Source organism: Trichosurus vulpecula, chromosome 3 (assembly GCF_011100635.1).
Source record: "Trichosurus vulpecula isolate mTriVul1 chromosome 3, mTriVul1.pri, whole genome shotgun sequence".
Lineage (NCBI taxonomy): Eukaryota > Metazoa > Chordata > Mammalia > Diprotodontia > Phalangeridae > Trichosurus > Trichosurus vulpecula.
In genome coordinates, this window is record NC_050575.1 from 134,060,952 (window position 1) to 134,084,074 (window position 23,123).

Genomic DNA, 23,123 nt, shown 5'->3' on the forward strand with positions numbered 1-23,123 from the left:
AAACTAGTTAGGAAGCTTCTGAAATAACCTAGGTGAGAAGAGATGAGGTTGTATTGTGTTTGTTAGTAGAGAGAAGGTGTCAGCAACAAGAAATATTGTATTGGGCAAGATATTGATGTTGATAGAGATATTGATAGATATTGATATGACAAGAGATATTGATAGGGCAAGATTTAGCAATTGATTCAATTCATTGGGTGATGGAGGGTGAAGACTCAGGGTTAATGTCTGGGTTAAGGACATAGTGATAGTGTATGTGACAGGAATAGGAAATTTTGGAAGAAGGGAAGGTTTTTTAATTATTTTTTTATTTTAAATTTACAACACTCAGTTCCACAAGTTTTAGAGCTCCAAATTTTCTCCCTTCCCTCTCCTTCCCACTCCCCCCCACCCCCACAGCCAGTAATCCAATATAGGTTCTACATATACCTTCACATTAAACTTATTTTCACAATAGTCAAATTCGAAAGAAGAATTATAACCAATGGAATGAACCATGAGAAAGAAGAAACAAAACCAAAAAAGAAAAAAAAGAGAGAGCTAAATAGTTTGCTTTAATCTGCATTCAGACTTTGTAATTCTTTCTCTGGATGTGGATAGCTTTTTCCATCATGAGTTTTTTGGAGCTATCTTAGAACCTTCCATTACGGAGAAGATTCAAGTCTATAAAAGTTAGTCATCAGAGATACTGTGTGTCTGTAATTGTGTATAATGTTCTCCTGGTTCTGCTCCCCTCACTCAGCATCAGATCATGTAAGTCTTTCCAAGTTATTATGAAGTCTGTCTACTCCTCATTTCTTATAGCACAATAGCATTCCATTATATTCATATACCACAACTTGGTTAGCCATTCCCCAATTGATGGGCATCTCCTTGATTTCCAATTCTTTGCCACCACAAAAAGAGCTGCAATAAATATTTTTGTACATATGGGTCCTTTTCCCACTTGTATATAGCCCTAGATATAGCCCTAGAAGTGGTATTGCTGGGTCAAAAGGTATGCACATTTTTATAACCCTTTGGGCATAGTTCCAAATTGCTCTCCAGAATGGCTAGATCACTTCACAACTCCACCAACAATGCAACAGTGTTCCAATTTTCTCACATCTTTTCCAGCATTTATAATTTTCTTGTTTTGTAATGTTAGCCAATCTGATAGGAGAGATGTAGTACCTAAGAGTTATTTTGATTTGCATTTCTCTAATCAATAGTGATTTAGAGCATTTTTCATATGTCTATAGATAACCTTTAATTTCTTCCTCTGAAAACTGCCTGTTCATATCCTTTGACAATTTCTCAATCAAGGAATGACTTGTATTCTTATAAATTTTTTTTTCTTTTTTTTTCTTTCTTTTAATTTAAATTTATTTATTTAACATATTTGGTTTTCAGCATTGATTTTCACAACAGTTTGAATTACAAATTTTCTCCCCATTTCTACCCTCCCCCCACTCCAAGATGGCTTATATTCTGGTTGCCCTGTTCCCCAGTCAGCCCTCCCCTCTATCACCCCTCTCCCCTCTCATCCCCTTTTCCCTTCCTTTCTTGTAGGGCAAGATAAATTTCTACGCCCCTTTGCCTGTGTATCTTATTTTTTAGTTGCATGCAATAACTTTTTTTTTTGAACATCTGATTTTAAAACTTTGAGTTCCAAATTCTCTCCCCTCTTCCCTTCCCACCCACCCTCCCTAAGAAGTCGAGCAATTCAACCTAGGCCACACGTGTATCATTATGTATAACCCTTCCACAATACTCATGTTGTGAAAGGCTAACTACATTTTGCTCCTTTTCAACCCATTCTGCTTTATTGAATTTTCTCCCTTGACCCTGTCCCCTTTCCAAAGTGTTTGTTTTGATTACCTCCACCCCCATCTGCCCTCCCCTCCATCATCCCCCCCCTTTTATTTATTTTTTATCTTCCTCCCTCTTCTTTCCTGTGGGGTAAGATACCCAACTGAGTATGTATGGTATTCCCCCTCAGGCCAAATCTGATGAGAGCAAGGTTCACTCATTCCCCCCTCACCTGCCCTCTCCCCTCCTCCCACAGAACTGCTTCCTCTTGCCACCTTCATGCAAGATAATCCACCCCATTCTATCTCTCCCTATCTCCCTCTTTCAGTATGTTGCTCTCTCATCCCTTAATTTCATTTCTTTTAGATATCTTCCCATCATCTTCAACTCACCCTGTGTCTGCTCTCTCTCTTTTACATATATATATATATATAAACACACACACATATATATATACACATACATACACATAGATATATACATACACATTCACTTATATATATACATAAACATATACATATATATATGCATATTCCCTTCAACTACCCTAATACTGAGGTCTCACGAATCATACACATCATCGTTCCATGTAGGAATGTAAACAAAACAGTTCAACTTTAGTAAGTCCCTTGCAATTTCTGTTTCTTGATTACCTTTTCATGCTTCTCTTGATTCTTGTGTTTGAAAGTCAAATTTTCTATTCAGTTCTGGTCTTTTCACTGAGAAAGCTTGAAAGTTCTCTATTTTATTGAAAATCCATATTGTGCCTTGGAACATGATACTCAGTGTTGCTGGGTAGGTGATTCTAGGTTTTAATCCTAGCTCCATTGACCTTCGGAATATCGCATTCCAAGCCCTTCGATCTCTTAATGTAGAAGCTGCCAGATCTTAGGTTATTCTGATTGTCTTTCCACAATACTCAAATTGTTTCTTTCTGGCTGCTTGCAGTATTTTCTCCTTGATCTGGGAGCTCTGGAATTTGGCAACAATATTCCTAGGAGATTTCTTTTTGGGATCTATTTGAGGAGGTGATCGATGGATTCTTTCAATTTCTATTTTGCCCTGTGGCTCTAGAATATCAGGGCAGTTCTCCTTGATAATTTATTGAAAGATGGTATCTAGGCTCTTTTTTTGATCATAGCTTTCAGGTAGTCTAATAATTTTTAAATTATCTCTCCTGGATCTATTTTCCATGTCAGTGGTTTTTCCAAGGAGATATTTCACATTGTCTTCCATTTTTTCATTCCTTTGGTTCTGTTTTATAATATCCTGATTTCTCATAAAGTCACTAGCTTCCACTTGCTCCAATCTAATTTTTAAAGTAGTATTTTCTTCAGTGGTCTTTTGGACCTCCTTTTCCATTTGGCTAATTCTGCCTTTCAAGGCATTCTTCTCCTCATTGGCTTTTTGGAGCTCTTTTGCCATTTGAGTTAGTCTGTTTTTTAAGGTGTTGTTTTCTTCAGTGTATTTTTCAGTATTTTTTTGGGTCTCCTTTAGCAAGTCATTGACTTGTTTTTCATGGTTTTCTCGCATCCTTCTCATTTCTCTTCCCAATTTTTCCTCTACTTCTCTAACTTGCTTTTCCAAATCCTTTTTGAGTTCTTCTACAGCCTGGGGCCTGTTCATGTTTTTCTTGGAGGCTTTTGTTGTAGGCTCTATGACTTTGTTGTCTACTTTAGGCTGTATGTTTTGGTCTTCTTTGTCACCAAAGAAAGAATCCAAAGTCTGAGACTGAATCTGGGGCATGTTTTTGCTGCCTGGCCATATTCCCAACCAACTAACTTGACCCTTGAGTTTTTCAGTGGGGTATGACTGCTTGTAGACTAACGAGTTCTATGTTCCACGTTTGGGGGGGATGTGCCAGCTCTGTCAGACCCGCACTGCTCCTTCCCCAAGAACCCCCAACCCGAACTGGGCTTAGATCTTCGGCAGGCTGTGCACCCCTGCTCTGATCCGCCACTTAATTCCTCCCACCAGGTGGGCCTGGAGCCGGAAGTAACAACAGCTGTAGCTGCCCCACCTCCGCTGCCCCCGGGGCTGGAAGCCGAACCGCGAACTCCTTCCACTCCCGCAGCTTTTCCCACTAACCTTCTCCACAGTCTTTGGTGTTTGTGGGTCGAGGAGTCTGGTAACTGCCGCAGCTCACATATTCAGGGTCCTAGGGGCCCCATCCGCCCGACTCCAGGTTTGGTTGTTCCACGCCGCTCAGGCTGGGCTCTGCTCCACTCCGTTCCCAGCTCCCAGCTCCGTGTGGAATATACCTCACCCAGAGACCATCCAGGCTGTCCTGGGCTGGAGCCCTGCTTCTGTCTGCTGTTCTGTGGGTTCTGCCGTTCTAGAATTGGTTCAGAGCCATTTTTTATAGGTTTTTGGAGGGACTCGGTAAGGGAGCTCACTCTAGTCCCTGCTTACCAGCCACCATCTTGGCTCTGCCCCTATTGAAACCGTATTCTTATAAATTTGACTCAGTTCCCTGTATATTTTAGAGATGAGGCTATTATCAGAGACACTGGTTGGAAAAATTCTTTCCCAATTTTCTGCTTCCCTCCTGATCTTGGTTGCATTGGCTTTGTTTGTACAAAAAAATTTCAATTTAATGTAATCAAAATTTTCCATTTTGCATTTTGTAGCTCTCTCTGTTTCCTGTTTGGTCATAAATTCTTTCCTTCTCCATAAATCTGAGAGGTAAACTATTCCTTGCTCTCCCAAATTGCTTATAGTATCAGCCTTTATATCTAAATCACGAATCCATTTTGACTTTATTTTGGTATATGGTGTAAGATATTGGTCTATGCCCAGTTTCTGCCATACTATTTTCCTGTTTTCCCAGCATATTTTGTGAAATAGTGAGTTCTTATCCCAGAAGCTGGAGTCTTTGGGTTTATCAAACAGTAGATTACTATAGTCATTGACTACTGTGTCTTGTGTACCTAACCTATTCCAGCGACCCATCACTCTATTTCTTAGCCAGTACCAAGTAGTTTTGATGATTGTTGCTTTACAATACAGTGTAATATCTGATATGGTGTATTAACAAGGCAATAAACACAACATTGACGATAATTGTGAACATGCCTATTTAATTCTATATCGCAAATTATGAGGGATTCTCCATACAGAAGGTAGAAGTAAAACATTTATTCAGACAACAGATAACCAAACCCCATAACCAGTAAGTCCAACCATCCAAGCAGCAAGCAACTCCCCAAGCCAGTAAACCCACTTTGTCATAGTAGCAACAACACTTTATCATAACAGTATCACAGCATGGAGCCTCACCATCCCATAACCTTCCATGCCCCTGCTGGGCCTTCCCACAAACACACTCACAGCACAGCACACATCTGCTCTTTCCCTCAGCTCTAACTGCTCTCTCCTTACCTCCTCTTGGCTCCACCCTTTTCCTGTTCCTCTCTTTCACCAAGTTACTCCCACCACATGTGACTTAGGCTTCCTGTGATGTAAGCAGGTGACATGGGACTATTAGCGGCGGGGGGGTGGGGGGGTGGGGGGGAAGATCTTCAAATCTAAATTGTTATTACATGTGGCTAGGCCACCTTCCCTAGCATTTCTTTTCATTAATTTGAAGGGAAGGTTTAGGGGGAAAGATAATGAATGAATTTAGTTTTGAGAATATTAAGTTTAAGGACTTCAGGACACCTGTTTTCAAACGTCCAACAGACATTTGGCAATGTGGAACTGAAGCTCAGGAAAGAGACAGGGGTTAGATATAGATGTAGGGCTCATCTTCATAGAAAATAGTTAAAATCATTGGTGATGAGATTACCAAGAGAGCATACGTAGAGGGGGAAAAAAGGGGTAAGTCAGACTGAGGAAGATTTCTGTTAAATATAAGGAAGCATTTTCTAACACTTAGAACTGCCCATGAATAGAATGACTTGCTGGTGTGATAGTATACTGCTTATCAGTGTGTGTGTTCAATTACCACTTATTAGTATAGCTTTTAATGGTTAGGTAAGAGATTGGACTTTGATGATCCCTTCTAATACTAGGATTCTACAATTCTGTAGGTAACAGTCTTGTACCTAGTATCTCACTATTCTTCTAAAGAACCAAAAAACAAGATGAAGGACACTAACAAAACCTGGGTGACAGAATTCTTCCTTCTGGGACTTTCTGATGACCTTCAAACCCAGCTCCTACTCTTCATATTTTTTCTGGTAGTCTACTTGGTTACTGCACTTGGAAATCTGCTCATTATCTCCCTGGTTCTTATTGACTCACAGCTCCATACATCCATGTACTTTTTCCTTTGCAACTTGTCTTTGGCTGACCTGTGCTTCTCTACTTGTATTGCTCCCCAAGCTCTTGCCCACATGTTGTCCAGAAGGAAGATCATTTCCTTCATAGGATGTGCAGCTCAGCTTCTTTTCTCCCTCTTCTTAGGAGCTACAGAGTGTACACTGTTAGCTGTGATGTCTTATGACCGGTACTTGGCAATCTGTGATCCCATGCACTACCCTCTCATCATGACATGGAGACTGTGTGGCTACTTGGCCTTGGGTTGTTGGGCCAGTGGTATTCTAGTGACATTGGTTGACACTACATTCACATTAAAACTTCCCTACCAAGGAGATAATAGAATTGCTCATTTCTTTTGTGAGCCCCCAGCCATCTTGGCCTTGGCATCTGCAGACACCCATAGCTCACAGATGGCTATTTTAATCATGGGAGTGGTGATTCTTCTTGCACCTGTGTCTCTGATCCTGGCATCCTATGGCTCCATTATAGTGACTGTTGTCAGGATGAAGACAACCCTAGGGAGACTCAAAGCATTCTCCACCTGTGGCTCCCACCTCCTTGTGGTCATTATTTTTTATGGGTCAGCAATCATCAACTATATGACACCTAAATCCTCCAAGGAGCAGGGGAAACTGATGTCTGTGTTCTATACTGTGATAAACCCCATGCTTAATCCTCTCATCTACAGCCTGAGGAACAAGGATGTGAAGAGGGCACTCAAGAATATAGTCAAAGGAAGAAAACTCTTCAGATCCTGACTGTCTTACTGTCATTAAATAACAGCATTGTCTCTTCACTCCATGGGGTTACTATATCCCTTCCTACCCCATGAAAAAACGGCCTTTCAATTATGACTAACATATGTGAATACATGTTTATATTGCTCTGTAGCGATACCTAGAATGTTTATGTATTGTATACTTGCAATATAGCTCAGGTATAGGGAGAGGTGTGAAATGATGTGTCTATCATCCTAAGAACTAGATGAGAACTTTGTTAATGTGCAGTATTTTAGAACAAAGTCTTATTAATGTGGAATTATAACAGCAGACAGTTCTACTCTAGACTTTAGGAAACAGAACCAAGTATAGTATAATGGTGCTTGAGAAGAAAAAGAAGGGGTCAAGCCTTTGGGAAGTTAGGGAGGAAATCCACAGAAAAAGCTGGCCTGCTTTTTGATTGCCCTGAGTAGAAGTAGTATCTAAAAATGGATAAGGTAATCATGTCTTTATACTTTGTTATGGTAAGACCACGTCTGCGATGCTTTGTTCTATACTGAATACATTACTTTTTCTTATTTAACCATTTGATTAATGGTTTTGAACCTGCCTAATTTCTGAATATGTTATTCTACTTTCCTCTACTACCTGAACTATTCCTTATAACCAACATTTGAAAGAAAAAAGTGATGGTGCAAAATTAAAAACAGCAATGATGTCTATTCTTCCATGTAGTATTACACACTGATAATCCACTTCTATAAAGAAGAAAGGAAATTGTATGTTCTATGCTCTTTTCTGAAGCCTAACTAGGGAATTATAATTACACAATTGCATTTTTTTGTCCTTTCCATCTATGGCACTGATATTCCTATGTATATTATATTTTTCCTTCTCCTTGCTTCAATCTACCTGATTTCTAACCTATTATACTTCCCTGAATTTTAAATTTTACATTAATATTTTTAATTAAAATAATTCATTTTCTTTCCCTCCATTCTCCCACCTTATATTTATTGGAAATAAAATCTTTATATGATACTTCTGCAAAGATTTTTCCCAGTCACCTATTTTCCTTCTAATTTTTAACTATATTGGTTTTGTTCATTCAAAAACTAAAAATTTAAAACTTTTATAGAATCAAATTGTCCCTTTTATCTTGGATGACTCCTTGTAACCCTTGTTTGGCCATAAATTCTTCTATTTATGGCTTTAAAAAGTATATTCTTCCTTTCTCCTCTAATATGTAATATGATCTTTATTTATCATACAACTATTTGGAGTTTGTCTTTGTATGTGATGTGAGATGTTGGTTTATACCTAGTTTCTGACAGCTTCTAGCAGTTTTTGTCACATAGTGTTACTGTACCCCAGGATCTGGGAGCTTTGTGTTTATCAAGCACTAAGCTACTTTGCTCGTTTGCTACTATATGTTCTGCACTTGCTCTTTTCCACTGATCAACTCCTTCTGTCAATCTGTACCAAATTATTCTAATTATCATTGTGCAGTTTGAGATATTACATTGTAGATCTCTCTCACTTCCATTTTTTTCATTTTATCACTGGAGATTCTCAACATTTTGTTCTGCAGATGAATTTTGACATTTTTTTCTGTATTAGTGTATCTGGTAATTTGGCATTGGTCATGTGATTCCTTGGCAAGTTTCTCTAAGTGTGTATTAACTCTCCCACAGGATAGTGCATATGTTGATGGGATAATGGGATATAAGTTCTGTGGAGATTGTGATTTATTTATTATTCCTGAATTTGTGTTAAGATATTAATATCATTGATGTTCTTGCTATTTATTTTGCCTTGTTGCCAAGGAGGCACATGATTGAAGAAAACTCAGGTCATCAGGGTAACTTGCCACTCTGGAACTGTAAATATTGGTATTCTCTTTCTGTCTCAGTAACCATCCACAAAAGTTTTTTTGATCAACAACTTCTGTGTTGAGCTTTCAGCACTAAGCTAAAATGATTCATTCTGTGTTTCACTAATATCTCTCTAGGCATGACATCTAAGTCAAACTAGTTGATCCACAAGGTGATTTTTCTAATTCTCTGCTTACAAGATGTCCTTCTGTTCAGTTAGACTTGCTCCTCAACAGCAATTGTAATATACATCACTTATAGCTTCTAACTTAATAATGCAGTTCTGAATTTTGTCCTTTTGTCTCCCTGGTGGGTTCATATTCTATGTACTCAGTGTGAATAACACTATCTTAACTTAAAATTAGCAACTAGATTCTCATTTGTTTATTTGTCTCATAATCATACATCAGTTCTGGTGTAGACACAGACACAGACAGACAGACAGACAGACAGACACACACACACACAAAGACACACACGCACGCACACACGTACACATTGCTCCAGAATATGACTTGTCATATTAAAAATTTAATAAATAGGCAGAACCAAGGTGATGGATTAGGGGCAACTACCCAGCTGATCTCTTCCAACACTCCCCTCTAAAGTCTTTAAGGCCTCAAATCAAGTTTTGCAGTGGCAGAGTCAACAAAAGGTCAGAGGGAGACACTTTCCCAGCCTAAGACATCTTAGGGAGGGGGAGAATTTGGAAATGAAAATTTCTTTAAATGAATGTTATATGTTAAAAAAGTAAGAACTATCTGAATCAGAGTAAAACTAATTATTTCTCTTAGAACTCTGAGTAGACTTAGCTAAGCAATAAAGTGTTCTATATGAAGGGGAAGCACCTTAAAGGCACCAAATCTAAGAGAAAGTAATTAAATACAAGGCAGTTAAGGGAGAAAGAGCACTAGAAGTTTGAAGAGGGTGTTTAAAAAGGCTTATATATAAAATAGTATTTGAGCTATGTCTTGAAGAAAAATAGCAAATCTAATAGGTGGATTGCAGGCATGGTGACAGCTAGCACTAGGCCATGAAGATGGAAGATGGAGTGCTATATGTGAGGAACAGAAAGAAAGCCAGTTCAACTGGATTGTAGAGTGTGGGAAGGACATTCAGGTGTAACAAGGCTGGAAAAATGAGTTGCTATCATTGTTCTGCACAGTGCTTATGCCCATGTTGAGTCCCATTAACTACAGTCTGAGGAACAGAAAGATGAAAGAGACACATGCCATCAGACCCTATGAAAGACCATCATTTCCCAGACACTATAATAAATTTGTTTAGACAGCAAAGTGGGGTAGGGGTAGAGTTTAGGCACAGAAGCAAAAAGACAAAATGTATGTAGTGAATAAGGGCAGCTAGGTGGCACAGTGGATAGAGCACTGGGCTTGGAATCAGAAAGACTCGTCTCCATGAATTCAAATCTAGACTCAGACACTTACTAGCTATGTTAACCTGGGCAAGTCATTTAACCTTGTTTGCCTCAGTTCCTCATCCATCAAATGAGCAAGAGAAGGAAATGGCAAACCACACCAGTACTTTTGACAAGAAAACTGAATGGGGTCACGAAGAGTTGGACTGGACTGAAACTACTCAACAACAACATGTAGTGTATTAGGAGAAAGGAATTATGGGGTTTAGATCCTAATGATGTCATTTACTAGCTAAGTGATCATGGCCAAATCATTTAAGCTTTCTTTGCCTCTGGATCCTCAATGAGAATAATAATGCTTATAGAGCATATCTCGTAAGGTTATTTTGAGGTTTCACCCTTGTGAAGGTTTTTACCCTTTTTGTGTCATGGGTCCCTATGGAACCCATCTTGGAAGAATATTTTTAAATGCATAAAACAGAATACATACAATTACAAAGGAAATGAATACAACTGAAATGCAATCACCAAAATATTTTTCAAAACAAGTTCATAGACTCTTCTCCAACTCTAATGAGATACAGATAAAATCAGTGTTGAAATTCTACATCAATTATACTTAGTTAAAAGAAATGAATGTATAAAATAGATTATAGTCTACCTATCAAAACTCATGTGATAATCATATGAATAAAATTACATAACACTTTACATAAACAAAGGATGTCTTAATTAGATAGGAATTAACTGCTCATGGTTGGGCCATGCTAATATAATAAAAATTCTACACAAATTAATTATTTGATTCTATGTCACACCAATAAAACTACCAAAAGATTATTTTATAAAATTAAAAATAGGATAATAAAATTCATCTGAAGGAATAAAAGGCCAAGAATCTCAAGGAAGCCAATAGAATGAACGAACAAAAATGTATGTGTTAAGGGCTTACTGTGTGCCAAGCTCCATGATAAGTACTGAGGATACAAACAGAAAAACAATAGAGTCCCTGCCCTGAAGGAGCTCATGCTATAACAAGAGAGGTTAACTGGGGGGTGGATGGCAAGGTGCAGTGTTTCTTACCCTCAGGAGGTCAGGCAGTAATGTCTGGATGTCTAGAGGCTACAGAAAAAGGAAAGATAGTAAGATCTGGTGGTCTTTCATCTCACTGAAAGGAGACAGCCACTACCAGCTCATCAAAGTGATATTAACAGTGTATTGCTCTTCCCTCCTGGGGTCAGGAAAAGGATGAATTTCTGGAACTTCTCACTCTTACACTTATGGCTTGTATTTTTCTCTACCCCACTGAGACTGAGAGGAATCCTTTCCTTTTACTAATGTCGGTACAGTGCCCTAGTTCTGGCTGAGAACTAGGTGGCAATTGGACTACAGTGAGTGAACTTCTCTTTGTGAGCTTCTCTGGCCTGCACTGTGAGCAATACATTCTCCTATTGCTACTATATCTGACTATTTGTTTTGTTCCTGTTATGGGCAATGTCCTCCGCATCCTGACACCACCTGTGCAACCCCATATACTTCTGCCTCAAGAACCTGTCCTGCTTAGAGACCAGTTTTAACTTGGTCATTTTGTTCATGATTCTGGAAATCTTGTTAGTCAAGGAAATAGTCATCTGTTTTCATGATTTTGCAACTTAGATATATTTCTCTTCCTTTGGGGGGCTGCTGTGGACCACCAAGGACCTACCAAAGCATATGTCCACTACATGGCCATACAGAATCTTTTGCATTACCTATCATTATGGGTGTAACAGTAAAGCAATAATAACAATGTAGGCAATAATTGTCCAAATGCCTATGTAGTTCTGTATCACAAAGTATACAAGACTCTCCACATAGAAGGTAAAAGAAGTAAACCATTTATTCAGACACCAGAGAACCATATCCTATAACCAAATGCTCAGTTCCCACAGTCAGTCAGTCCACTTCATCATAACAGCAAGGAACCCAAAACATTCAATACACAATATCACAACGAGAAGCCTGGCCATCCCAAAACCTCTCCAACCCTGCTGGAGTCTTTCCAAAACAAACTCACAGTATAGCTAAGTCAGCCTGTTCAGTTCTAACAATCACAAGGGCAGCCATTAGTAGTCATAATATCTTTCTCTATCTCCGCATCTTCTGTGACATAACTTCCTTTTCCTGACAGGAAATTCCTCCCACAATATATGTCTTGGGCTTCCTGTGACACAAGCAGGTCATGTGGCCTATTAATGGATGGGAAAGATCTTCAAATCTAATTGCTACTACAATGGGCCACAGAGCCTGGGACTAGGTGGCTGCTACCACCAGTTTCTCAGCATTTCCTATGACCACTATTTTGACCAAATTGATTTCTAGCTTCTCATCTTGTTCTCTAACAAGGTGAACCCAATTCTATGACAGCCCCCTTGTCATTGCATTGGTCTGTATGGACACAAGGTATTTGAGCGGGAGGCACTGAGAGTCACAGTTTGATTCACATTCTTCTTCATGATGATATTGGGGCTACATGTCTGCATCCACCTCCCAACATATTAAAGATGCCCATTGTCAAGGGAGAAGCACGAGGCCTTGTTTCCCTGCTTCTTTCTTCTTGTCTTTCCCCTCTTTTGCAGTGGTGTCACCCTAGAGTATATTTGACCGTGCTCCAACACCTCGTCTTAGAGCAAAAAGCTGCTCTTACTGTTCTACACAGTGGTGGCTGCCATGTTAAATCACATTATCTACAGTGTGGTGAATAGAAGGGTGACGCATGCATGGCACCAGACTTTCAGAAAGGACTGGGTCTCAGATATTACAATTAATTTAGTTAAAGTGGGGAGTTAGTGTGGAGTTAGGGACAGAAGGAAAAAGCCTACATAGTGTAATGGATACAAGTCTAACCTTGGGATCAGTCAGTCCTAGGTTCTACCCCACCTTTTGTTGCAATTTCCCTGGCTGTAAAATGGGAATAGTAATATCTGTGATATCTCCATCCCAAGGCTGTTGCGAGGCTCAAATTATGTAGTGTAAGAATATAATAGATGATGTTAAATTATTACATAAATGTCGGTAAAGTTGGAGCATTACAGTGATTCTATCCCATGCTCCTGTAGAAACATGAGGAAAAGAAATGCCCTGAGGAAGGAATGCCACAGGGATTAGAGCCTGGAGGTAGCAACCTGGGAGCATTTGCACAATGTTGTCAGTTTGGAAGACTGTGGAGTGATAAGAAGAGGCATGCCTCATCTCCATCTTGGTGGATTAAAGCCCTGGTCCCTATGGGCTGGTTTCAAATCTAGAAGGCAAAAGTAGGACCAAAGGGTAGAGGGGGGTAGATTTCCAACTTTTTATAGTAATTAGAGTTGTTCAAAAATGGAATGAGCTGCCTCAGGAGGTAGTTAGCTTCCCATCAGTGGAGGTCTGCAAGCAGAGATTGGATGACTACTTGTCAATTAATCAAGAAAGTAAGCAAGCAATAAACAAGCACCTTGTATATGAAAAACACTGAGGTAGGTGTTGGGGGTAGAAATATAGAAATGAAAGAGTTACCTGCCCTCAAAGACCTTTCATTCCAGTCAAGTCAACAAGTATTCATCAAGCACCTGCTATATTTCAGGTACTATCCTAAGTTCTGGAAACACAAAGAAAGGGAAAATATAATCCTTGCTCTCAAGGAGCTCACAATCTAAGGAGGAGACAATAACTGAACAATCAAGTACTAGATAAATTTGAGATCATCTCAGAAGTGGGGGACTAGCATTAAGGGGGACCAGAAAAGACTTCAGGTAGGAGTATTCTTCAAGGGAATTATAAACAGATAAGGACATACAAGATACACACAAAATAAATGTACAATGATAAAAGGTGACAATAGCAATTATAGTAACCAGGAAAGGTCTCTTGAAGGACATGAGTTGGGCATGGAGGACAGTTTGGGAAAAAACAAGAAGTCTGGAAATAAAACAGTGTCTAGGTCAGTTAGTAAGGTATGTTGCAGACAAGATTCATATTTTGGGTTGGCCTAGGTGACTCCTTAGGGCTCAGCTCTGCGATCTTTTCATTTTACTTCATGATTCAAAATATCTGAACAAAACCAAAGCACTTAGATCATAACATTCTGCCAATCAATACAGTTTTTTTCTTTGTAGTAAAAGAAATTTTTAAAATCTAGCCCCTGCATTTCACATGTTCATTTCACAAATTGATAAATTTCTTGTATACAGCAAAGTATTCATCAAGGACCTACTATATTCCAGCTACTAGGCTAAGTTCTGGAAACACAAAGAAAGGGAAAATATAATCCTTGCTCTCAAGGAGCTCACAATCTAAGGGGGAGACAATAGCCAAACAATCATGTACTAGATAAATTTGAGATCATGTCAGAAGTGGGGGACTAGCATTAAGGGGGATCAAAAAAGGCTTCATGTAGGAGTATTCTTCAGTTAGTAAGGTATGTTGCAGACAAGATTCATATTTTGGGTTGGCCTAGGTGACTCCTGAGGCCTCAGCTCTGGGATCTTTTCATTTTACTTTATGATTCAAAATATCTGAATAAAATCAAAACACTTAGATCATAACATTCTGCCAAATAATATAGTTTTATTCTTCGTAGTAAAAGATATTTTAAAATCTAGCCCCTGAATTTCACATGTTCATCTCACAAACTGATAAATAAATTTTTTGTATACAGCAAAAAAAAGTAGGCCCCTCACCTGGTCAGTTACCCATGCATGCAGCTACCCAAATGGACACAAAAAATATGGGAGGAGGGAGAAAAGAAGGGATTCAGAGTTTGGAGCTGTAGATAAAGATTTGAATTATCCCCACTAAGACATCTGACTTGCTACTACTGGAAAATCACTCTGGAAAGAAACATATAGCTCTAGATCTTTCCTAATTAGTAGTAAAATCTCCAGAGCATATTAGATACTCCAGGGACCATTCCACACTATAGTCCATTTAACTAGGACTGTCTTTTCAGAATCAGGTCTTATTTTAAAGGCAAGTCCCTTAAACCACCAGAGATTTGCTGGCAGGAAGGGTTAATATGAGTCGATTTGCCCTTCTTTTTGTCCTTCCCAATCCCTGTTCCTGCCACTTTTTACCAAGATTTGAAAAGAGCTCTTTGCCTCCACACAAGGTACCTGCTATTTCCATCTTCCCCATTCCTATTAACTACTCCTCATGCATCTACTCCATATTCCTCACTTGGAGAATCTTCTCTGGTTCTGAGGTGCTTTTCTGACTTCAGTAACAAAGAGAGATTAAGGATAGCAGAGGCAAAAGGGATTACTGAATAAGGTTGAGTGTAATTCGGGATATTTAAAGGGGGATTTGTATTCAGCTTTGTCCTTTTGTTTAAGGATCCCCTTTCCACAGACTCTGAGCTCCATGTTTTCTCCCTTTAGCAGTACATCTACTCAGATGATATCCATGCAGCTGCCTCTAATTACCCACACATCTCCTCTTATATCAGTGTGGTTTGAATTCTAGGTTATGTCTTATATCATGCAGATGCTGTTTAGGGGAAATTTATATCACTATCTATCTATCTATCTATTTAATCTACACATTCACATATATTTGCATAGGTAGGGAGATGGATATAGGAAGATTATCCACATTTTTACTCTCTGTGATAAAACTGGTATGGAGAAGAATGACCAATTCCTTGACATTTCCTAGCTTTTGGCCAAGGGAAAAGTGAGCTTTGTGTACTGGAGGAGCTGGTCCTCTAGTATCACTTAGGGAAAAATATACCTATCTCATTCAGGTATGGAAAATATACCAAGAAGAATCATTGACAGCATAACCTTCAGTGTGGAATTCCAGACCAGGGACTAGAGGATGAGGTAATGCCATTAAGCCTCTTGCCTTGCAGCTCTGAATATCACATAGTATATTAGGGTACAACCTTGGGTTTGCATGGTCGCATGGCAGTCTGATTCAGATCTTCTTGGGGCTCCAAAACCTAGTTCCCTAAGATCAGACATGAGCCCTCAAACCTCCATGTTCATTCTCAATGTCACATACCTAGGGGACAGTGGAAAAATAACGGAACTGTGTTTATTTCATGCAAACCTACAGAAGCCACAAAGAAACCTATTTACTGTCCTGGGAGTCTGAGACCTAAGGTTGAATCCTTTATATGTCTGCTCAGTATCTATTAGAAAGCTCCTAGAATAAGGAGTCAAATGAGAAACAGCTATTTCAGAGCGCTGTTATTTCTTCCTCAATCCTCACATTTCACTCCCTTGGTCATTCATATGCTAAGGACCTCATAGCTGTCACTCAGGACAGCTTTTTTCTTTGTCCAGAAACCCAAGCCTTTCTATTGCCAAATCATTCTGAATAGGTCTGACCTCATCTAATCATATAAGCTAAACATGATGAGATCTGATTAATACTTGGGGAGAACACATTAAACACTATTCTGGCAAATTTTAAGGACACCTTCTGAGGGCTTCTCCTGACTGCTTCTTTCCCTAGAAAAACTAAGGTGCAAGAGAAACCAACTTGTGAAGAATTGGTTGCTCTGAAGGCTTCCTATCCTGAAGTTGCTCCCTATCTCTAGGATTCTATTTGACATTTACAAATGTTCTCAATCATGATTCAAGGGCTAGCTTGTGAGCACTTGGAAAGATAAGCAGTGTTCACTGAGTGAATAACACATTAAGAACTATTAAGAATGCATTAAGAACTATTCACCAAGAATCTCATTGCTATTTGCGACAGGTTTATTGAAAAGTCTGAGGAATATCATAGACATTTTCAATTTCAAAAAGGAATTAGGCAAAATTTTTCATGATATCCTTATGAACAAGGTGGAGAGATGCAGACTAATATACTTAGATGGACTGAGAACTGGTTGAATGAGTGGAACCCAAGAGTGGTGACAAAAGTATCAAAATCAACATTGATTTGAGATTGGAGCCCTTTTCTTGTGAAAGCCCTCCAGGAAACTCTCCTTGGTGCTTAAATATTCAACACCCAGTCAATTACCTGAGTGAAGGCATAGATGGTCTGATTATCAAAGTTTTGAGTGACACAAAATGTAGGGATTAAGAACATATCACATGACATAATTGGGATCCAAAAATCTTGGCAACAATAAAATGGAGAAATTTTAAATGATGAAAGTGTATAAAGACAAATGTAAAATCCTATAGTTAGGTTCAAATTATTGGGGGCACAAGAGAGCATAGGCTAACAACTGTCCATATAAAAAAAGACCTAGGGATTTTAGAATACTTCAAGGTCAATAATATTCAACAATGCCAAATGGCAACCAATAGCTAATGCATTATTAGAAATAATTTCCAGAGAATCAAGTGTTGTAGTCCCATTGTAGTATTCTTTGGTTGGAGCACATCAGGAGAATTTGGTACTTTTGGGAATTATGTTTCAAGAAAGACATTGTTTCCTGAAGCATGTCAAAAAAAACTGTGGTGATGATGTTGAGAATTACTAGCCACAGCAAATAAGATTAACTTGAATGATCTGGAAATAACAAACTGGAGAAGAGAAGACTCATAGGTCTCCTGTCAAGTATTTTAAGTGCTATAAAATGGAAGAGGAACTTTGTTTCACTTGACATTTGATGCACAGGGCCAAATCAGACCAAAAGAAAAGCAGATTTATATTCAATATAAATAAAAAACATTCTAACAATTTGAGGTATCCAAAAATGGAAAAAGCTGCTTCTAAAAGTATTGATTTCCCCAACACTGGGTGGTATTAAAAACTTGAGGATTTTGTAAAAAGAATTTCTGTTGGAGTATAGATGGGATTAGCTGAGGTCTGAGATTTTACCCAACACTCAGATTCTCTGCTTTCAGTGCTCTGCCTCACATCTCAAGAAGTTGACACTACCTTTTCCTAGACCTACCTTTTTTGTCATTTTGGAACCCAAATATGATCAACCTATTCTCAGCAAGAAGGACGAATGGATGATAGAGAGAAATAGAGCATGGAGAGAGCAAATATGAGGTTGAACTAGAATAAGAGGTCAAAGATATTAATACTCCAGCAATTTTCCAACATATAGCCCATCTTGAAACATCTTTTTTACTTTTCAGGAAGCATGATGTTTTTATAATGTAGCAAAGAGTTAAAACAGTACAATCTCATTAATTTTAGCTAATTGAGGACACTACCAAAATGAATGTAAACCTTAGACTATATGTAAATGAAATTTCTGCAGTACTTTCAAATGCACATAACTAATGCCTACTGCTAATACAGTCATTCCAAATAGAACTCCTTGTGTTGTGCTTTAATAAACATATAAAATGTAGTTATTATTAGTGGCACTAGTTTGAACAGTTAATGTTTTAGAATATGTAAAATGTGTCACTTCTTAAGGCAGATGAACATATTCTTGCACTCCCAATTTTATCCACATTATTCATTCATTTCACCCTTTCTCCATAGATAACCCAAAGAGAACTTAGAGCAAATCAATAGGAATGACCACCAATTATATTTAATTTTATCTAAATTGGTGGCATCTTCTATACAAAATTCACAAACATATTGTGCTTAGAAGTTCATTTGTGAGCCAGTGGTTTGAATTTAGAAGCACTGCCCATAGAAACAATATTGCAAGTGGTACATGAGTTCCCAGTCAAATCCTTGAAATCCTTTTTAAGTAAGATACACTCTCCATTAGAAGCAATAAGCAGAGTCCTACCGAAGTCATAATAAATCTAAACAGTATGTTGAAATTGAATAAGATGTTCTGTTCTCCAAGAAATACTAGTGTTGAAAAATGAAGAAGTAATTTGAGGAAGATGAGAAGGTAGATACTTTTTTTTTGGTGGAGCTTCTGAGATTTTCATGGAATTCTCAAGGCTTTAGAGGTTGGTGGTCCTGGTTTCTCTTTCTGTCTCATTTTATTTCCTTTTCCTTAAAATGGATGAAACACCTTTACTATTCTTAAGCTTATTGGTCATGATCTGGAGGTCACATAAGAAGGAAAGCAAAAAAAGAAAGGGGAAGAAAAAGAAAGAGACAGAAGGATAGAGGCAGAAATGGAATGTCTGAGAAACACGGAGATGGACAAAGAGAGAAAGAGAAATTAATTTTCTCTATATGTCTGAGAAAGTCACACAAGATGGAAAAGAAGAAGAAAGTTTAAGAAGTGTGTAAGAAAGTCACAGGCTACATAGAAATGAAGTGCCCTATAATTGCAAATTTCAGAAGAAAAAGAAAGAAAACATGGTGTGTACATGAAGTTTCTGTGGGGTTACAGAGGAAGTAGTAGAGAATTAATGCTGATCAGAGAGAGCTCCTTTTTCTGGCCATCAGGCTGTGCTGTTTAATTCTTATTTTGAGTGAGTAGCAGAAAGAGCATTAGGGTGGGTGTGAGGAGGAGAGCAGGCAATGTGCATCCATGCATTTGGTAGATATGAGGAAGTTTTGATCTGAGAGTTTGCTACTCTGCCAATTGTGAATGCATTTGAATGGAACCTTAGAGGTTACAAAACACTTTTACATCTCTCATGGCTACAGTGTCTTAGGAAAATCCTAGACTACATCTATATCTCAGTGAACAGTTTCAAAAATACCATCTTATTAAATTTAAGATAATAGAATGAATGAAACTGTCCTGTATTAGTTTCATTCTCATCCATGTAACACTGATCCACAAAAAGGCACTCATGGATATCAAGTAAAAAGAGTATAATTCCACAGAACAAATGACCTGAGTGCTAAAGAATGTTGGGGACAGGGTTCCATTGCCATCTTCTATGTGTGTGATCTGAAAGGAGGGAACGATCCCAGCAATACATGATCCAATTTTGGAACTCTTCCATGTTGGGAGCAATTCTCCAAAATCATCTTGATTGCCATCAATTTTTGATCCTTAGTATAATACTTTTTCACCAGCATGAGCTGGTAACAACTAGTATACCACTAGTGGATAAGCAGTCCCCAGTCTCAGACCTCCCTCCTTCCAGAGACTCTGTGTGAACACAAATGTAGCAAGTATCCTAGAGGCATCATCCTTTTTGCAGAAAGGGCATCGATCAGGGGTTCTTAATATTTTGGGTCATTGACTCCTTTGGCAGTCTGGTGAAGCCTATGAAACCCTTCTCAAAATAATATCCTTAAATGCATAAAATAAAATATATAGAATTACAAAGTAATTACAAAGATTACAATGACTTCTACTTATCAAAATATTTTAAAATCATAGACCCCAGAATAAAAACCCCTGCCTTAGAGGAATCCAGGCTCAGCAATAATGGGATTGTCACAGATACAGCTTTTAGAGCCATAAAATTCCTTTCCTGTTGGTCTTCCCACTCAGAGGTTGGCTTCCTTTTTCAGGAATCAGATGAGAATTCCATAAGCCAAAAGTACTCTGATGTAACCTGTAAGTATATATGTACTCTTCAAAGGAAGTTCCATAAGGCCTTGGCTCTTAGCAATGGACACAGCATATGGTAGACCTATCTGCAGGTTATCCTCATATAAAGTATTGTGATCATTAAGAGCCAGTTTAGTTTCATAAAGAGAAGGTAATATCAAGTTGCCTTCATTTGCTTTTTGGAAAGGTTAACTTGACTGGTGGATCAGGTACATATAGTAGACAAAGAACACTTGGATTTCAGTAAAGCATCTGAAAGAGTCTGTGATACTATTCTTCTGGATAAAACAGAAAAACTGACTAAATGGTTTTACTGCTGGATGAATTCAGAACTGATTGAATGACTAGATACAAAGACTAATCTCTAATGGGTTAATGTGATTTTGGAGGCAAGTTTTAAACCACGTGGTCAAAATCCTATCCCTGCTCTATGATGTCAAACATTGTCAATGATTTGGATACAGACATAGACGTTTATTATTGTTCAGTCATTGAGTTGTGTCGGACTCTTTGTGATCCTATGGACCACACAATCCATGGGGTTTTCTTGGCAAATATATTGGAATGATTTGCCATTAAGGCAAACAGAGGCTAAGTAACTTGCCCAGGATCATAAAATGAGTGTTTGAGGCTGGATTTGAACTCAGGTCTTCCTGACTCCAGGCTCAGCACTCTATCCACTGAGCCACTTAGCTGCCTGACAGATATTATCCTTATCAGATTTGCACATGGCACCAAAAGTGAGCAGGAAATTTACCACGCATTGAATGAGGATCCATGAAGATTTCAGCAGACTAGAATTATGATTTGAAGTGAATGAAAATATATTCAATTGGAAGAAATACAAAGTTCTGTATTTGGATTAAAAAAACAACCTCACAAGTACAGCATGGGAGAGGTATGGCTATACCACAGTATATGTGGAAAGTTTTGTGCTTTTAGTGACCATAACCCAAATGAATCAGCAAGGTTATCCAGAAGCCAAATAACTTGCTCTTCTAGGCTGCATTATGAAAGGCATAATATCCAGAATCAGGAAGTTGACAGTCCCTCTATACTTCCCTATTCAGGCCATATCTTGTGTATTATATTTCATTCTGGATGGTACATTTTTGAAAAGACATTGACAGCTTCAGAAGGAGGGCAATCTAGATAATGGAGGGACTATAAATCACTCTCAGTGAGCATTGGTGGGTTAAGATCACTGCTTTAGTGATCATAGCAAGTGACAAAATCTCCCTTTCCCTGAAATGTAGAGGACTTTCCTCCTGGAGCCAGAAATTTACAATTCCTTCTCACTTGGTCTCATTTCCGTGAGCTATAGTACAACTCCCTTTCCTGCTTGATTCTAAACAAAACAAAATTTAAAAGTTTAGGTAGGGGTCAGGAACTTGTGGCCTGGAGGCCACATGTAACCCTGTAAGTCCTCAAGTGTGGCCCTTTGACTGAATCCAAACTTCCCAGAACAAATCCTCTCAATAAAAGGATTTGTTCTGTAAAATTTGGTATCAGTCAAAAGGCCATAACCAAGGACCTAGAAGGTCATATGTGGCCAAGGCTGCAGGTTCCCTACCCCTGGTTTAAGGTGTATGGATCTAGGTGACTGATTTTTTTTTTCAGGATCTGGAGAAAAGAGAGATTTCATTCGGAAATTCCCCACGTTTGCTAAAAATTGAATAATAACAGAGAGAAAGGAATACAGAGTGATCAAAGAGGCATCAGCTGAATAACTACCTTCAGTTCCTCAAGATCCTCAAGTCCTCTAGGAGTTCACAATCTAAAAGGAGAGACAATAGGCAAACTATATACATACAAGTTATACACTTGGTAGATAGAATGTAAGGTCAAAGAGGGGACTGGGAATAGGGGATGAGGTTTGGTTGGGGAAGCCCTCTTGTAAAAGGTCAGATTTGAGCTCATTCTCAAAGGAAGCCAAGGAAGCCAGGAATTAGAGACAAGCAGAGAGCACATTGAAGGCATTAGAGGCAACAAATCAAAAGGCACAAAATCAGGAGATGGAGTATCATGTGCAAGGAACGGGAATAAAGCCAGTGTCTTTGGATCATAGAGTATGTGAAGGGGAGTAAGATGCGATAGTACTGACACTAATACTGGTATCAGTAGTAATATAATAGCTGACTTTTATATAGCACTTTTAAGGTTTACAAAGTACAAATGTCTCGTTCTATCCTTACAACCGTGGGAGGTAGATGCTATGATTAGCCACATTTTATCAATGAGGAAACTGAGGCACAGAGAGGCTAGGTGATTTGCCCAGGATCACACATACTACAAGAGCTTCCAGTAGTGGCTTAGGCAGTATCATGGCAGTTCCAGGAGAGACTAGGGAGATTTGCTAGTAAGCATCCAGGACTGGATCGAAACTCAGGACATAATGATTTCAAGTCCATTTGTACCACCAGAAGACATGAAAAAGTAGGAAGGAGCCATGTTTGAAAGGTTGGAATTAGCTGGCATTATTCCAACCATAATAATTGAGATCAATGGGTATAAGATTTCATCTCAGTATTACAACTGTCCAGCAAAGGAGTTACTTCCTCATGAAGTGGTGCACTACTTATCATTGGAAGTGTTCAGTGGCCACCACTAGAGAATCTGTTGATAATTGGGTGGGAGATTAGACTAAGTAATCTTGAAGTTTCTTCTAACACTAAGATTCTTTAATCCTGAAGGTTACACCCCCACAATAAGGAGTTGTTGGCTATTTCCTAAAGAAGAAT

The 23,123-nt window shown here is 38.6% G+C and overlaps 1 protein-coding gene across 1 annotated transcript; it reads left to right on the forward strand.

Moving 5' to 3' along the window:
- Positions 1–5,876: 5,876 nt before the first annotated feature.
- On the forward strand, positions 5,877–6,812 carry LOC118842234 (olfactory receptor 2D2-like). The gene has a single exon (XM_036749830.1). The coding sequence runs from the start codon at positions 5,877–5,879 to the stop codon at positions 6,810–6,812; it is 936 nt and encodes a 311-aa protein (XP_036605725.1).
- The last annotated feature ends 16,311 nt before the right edge of the window (positions 6,813–23,123 follow it).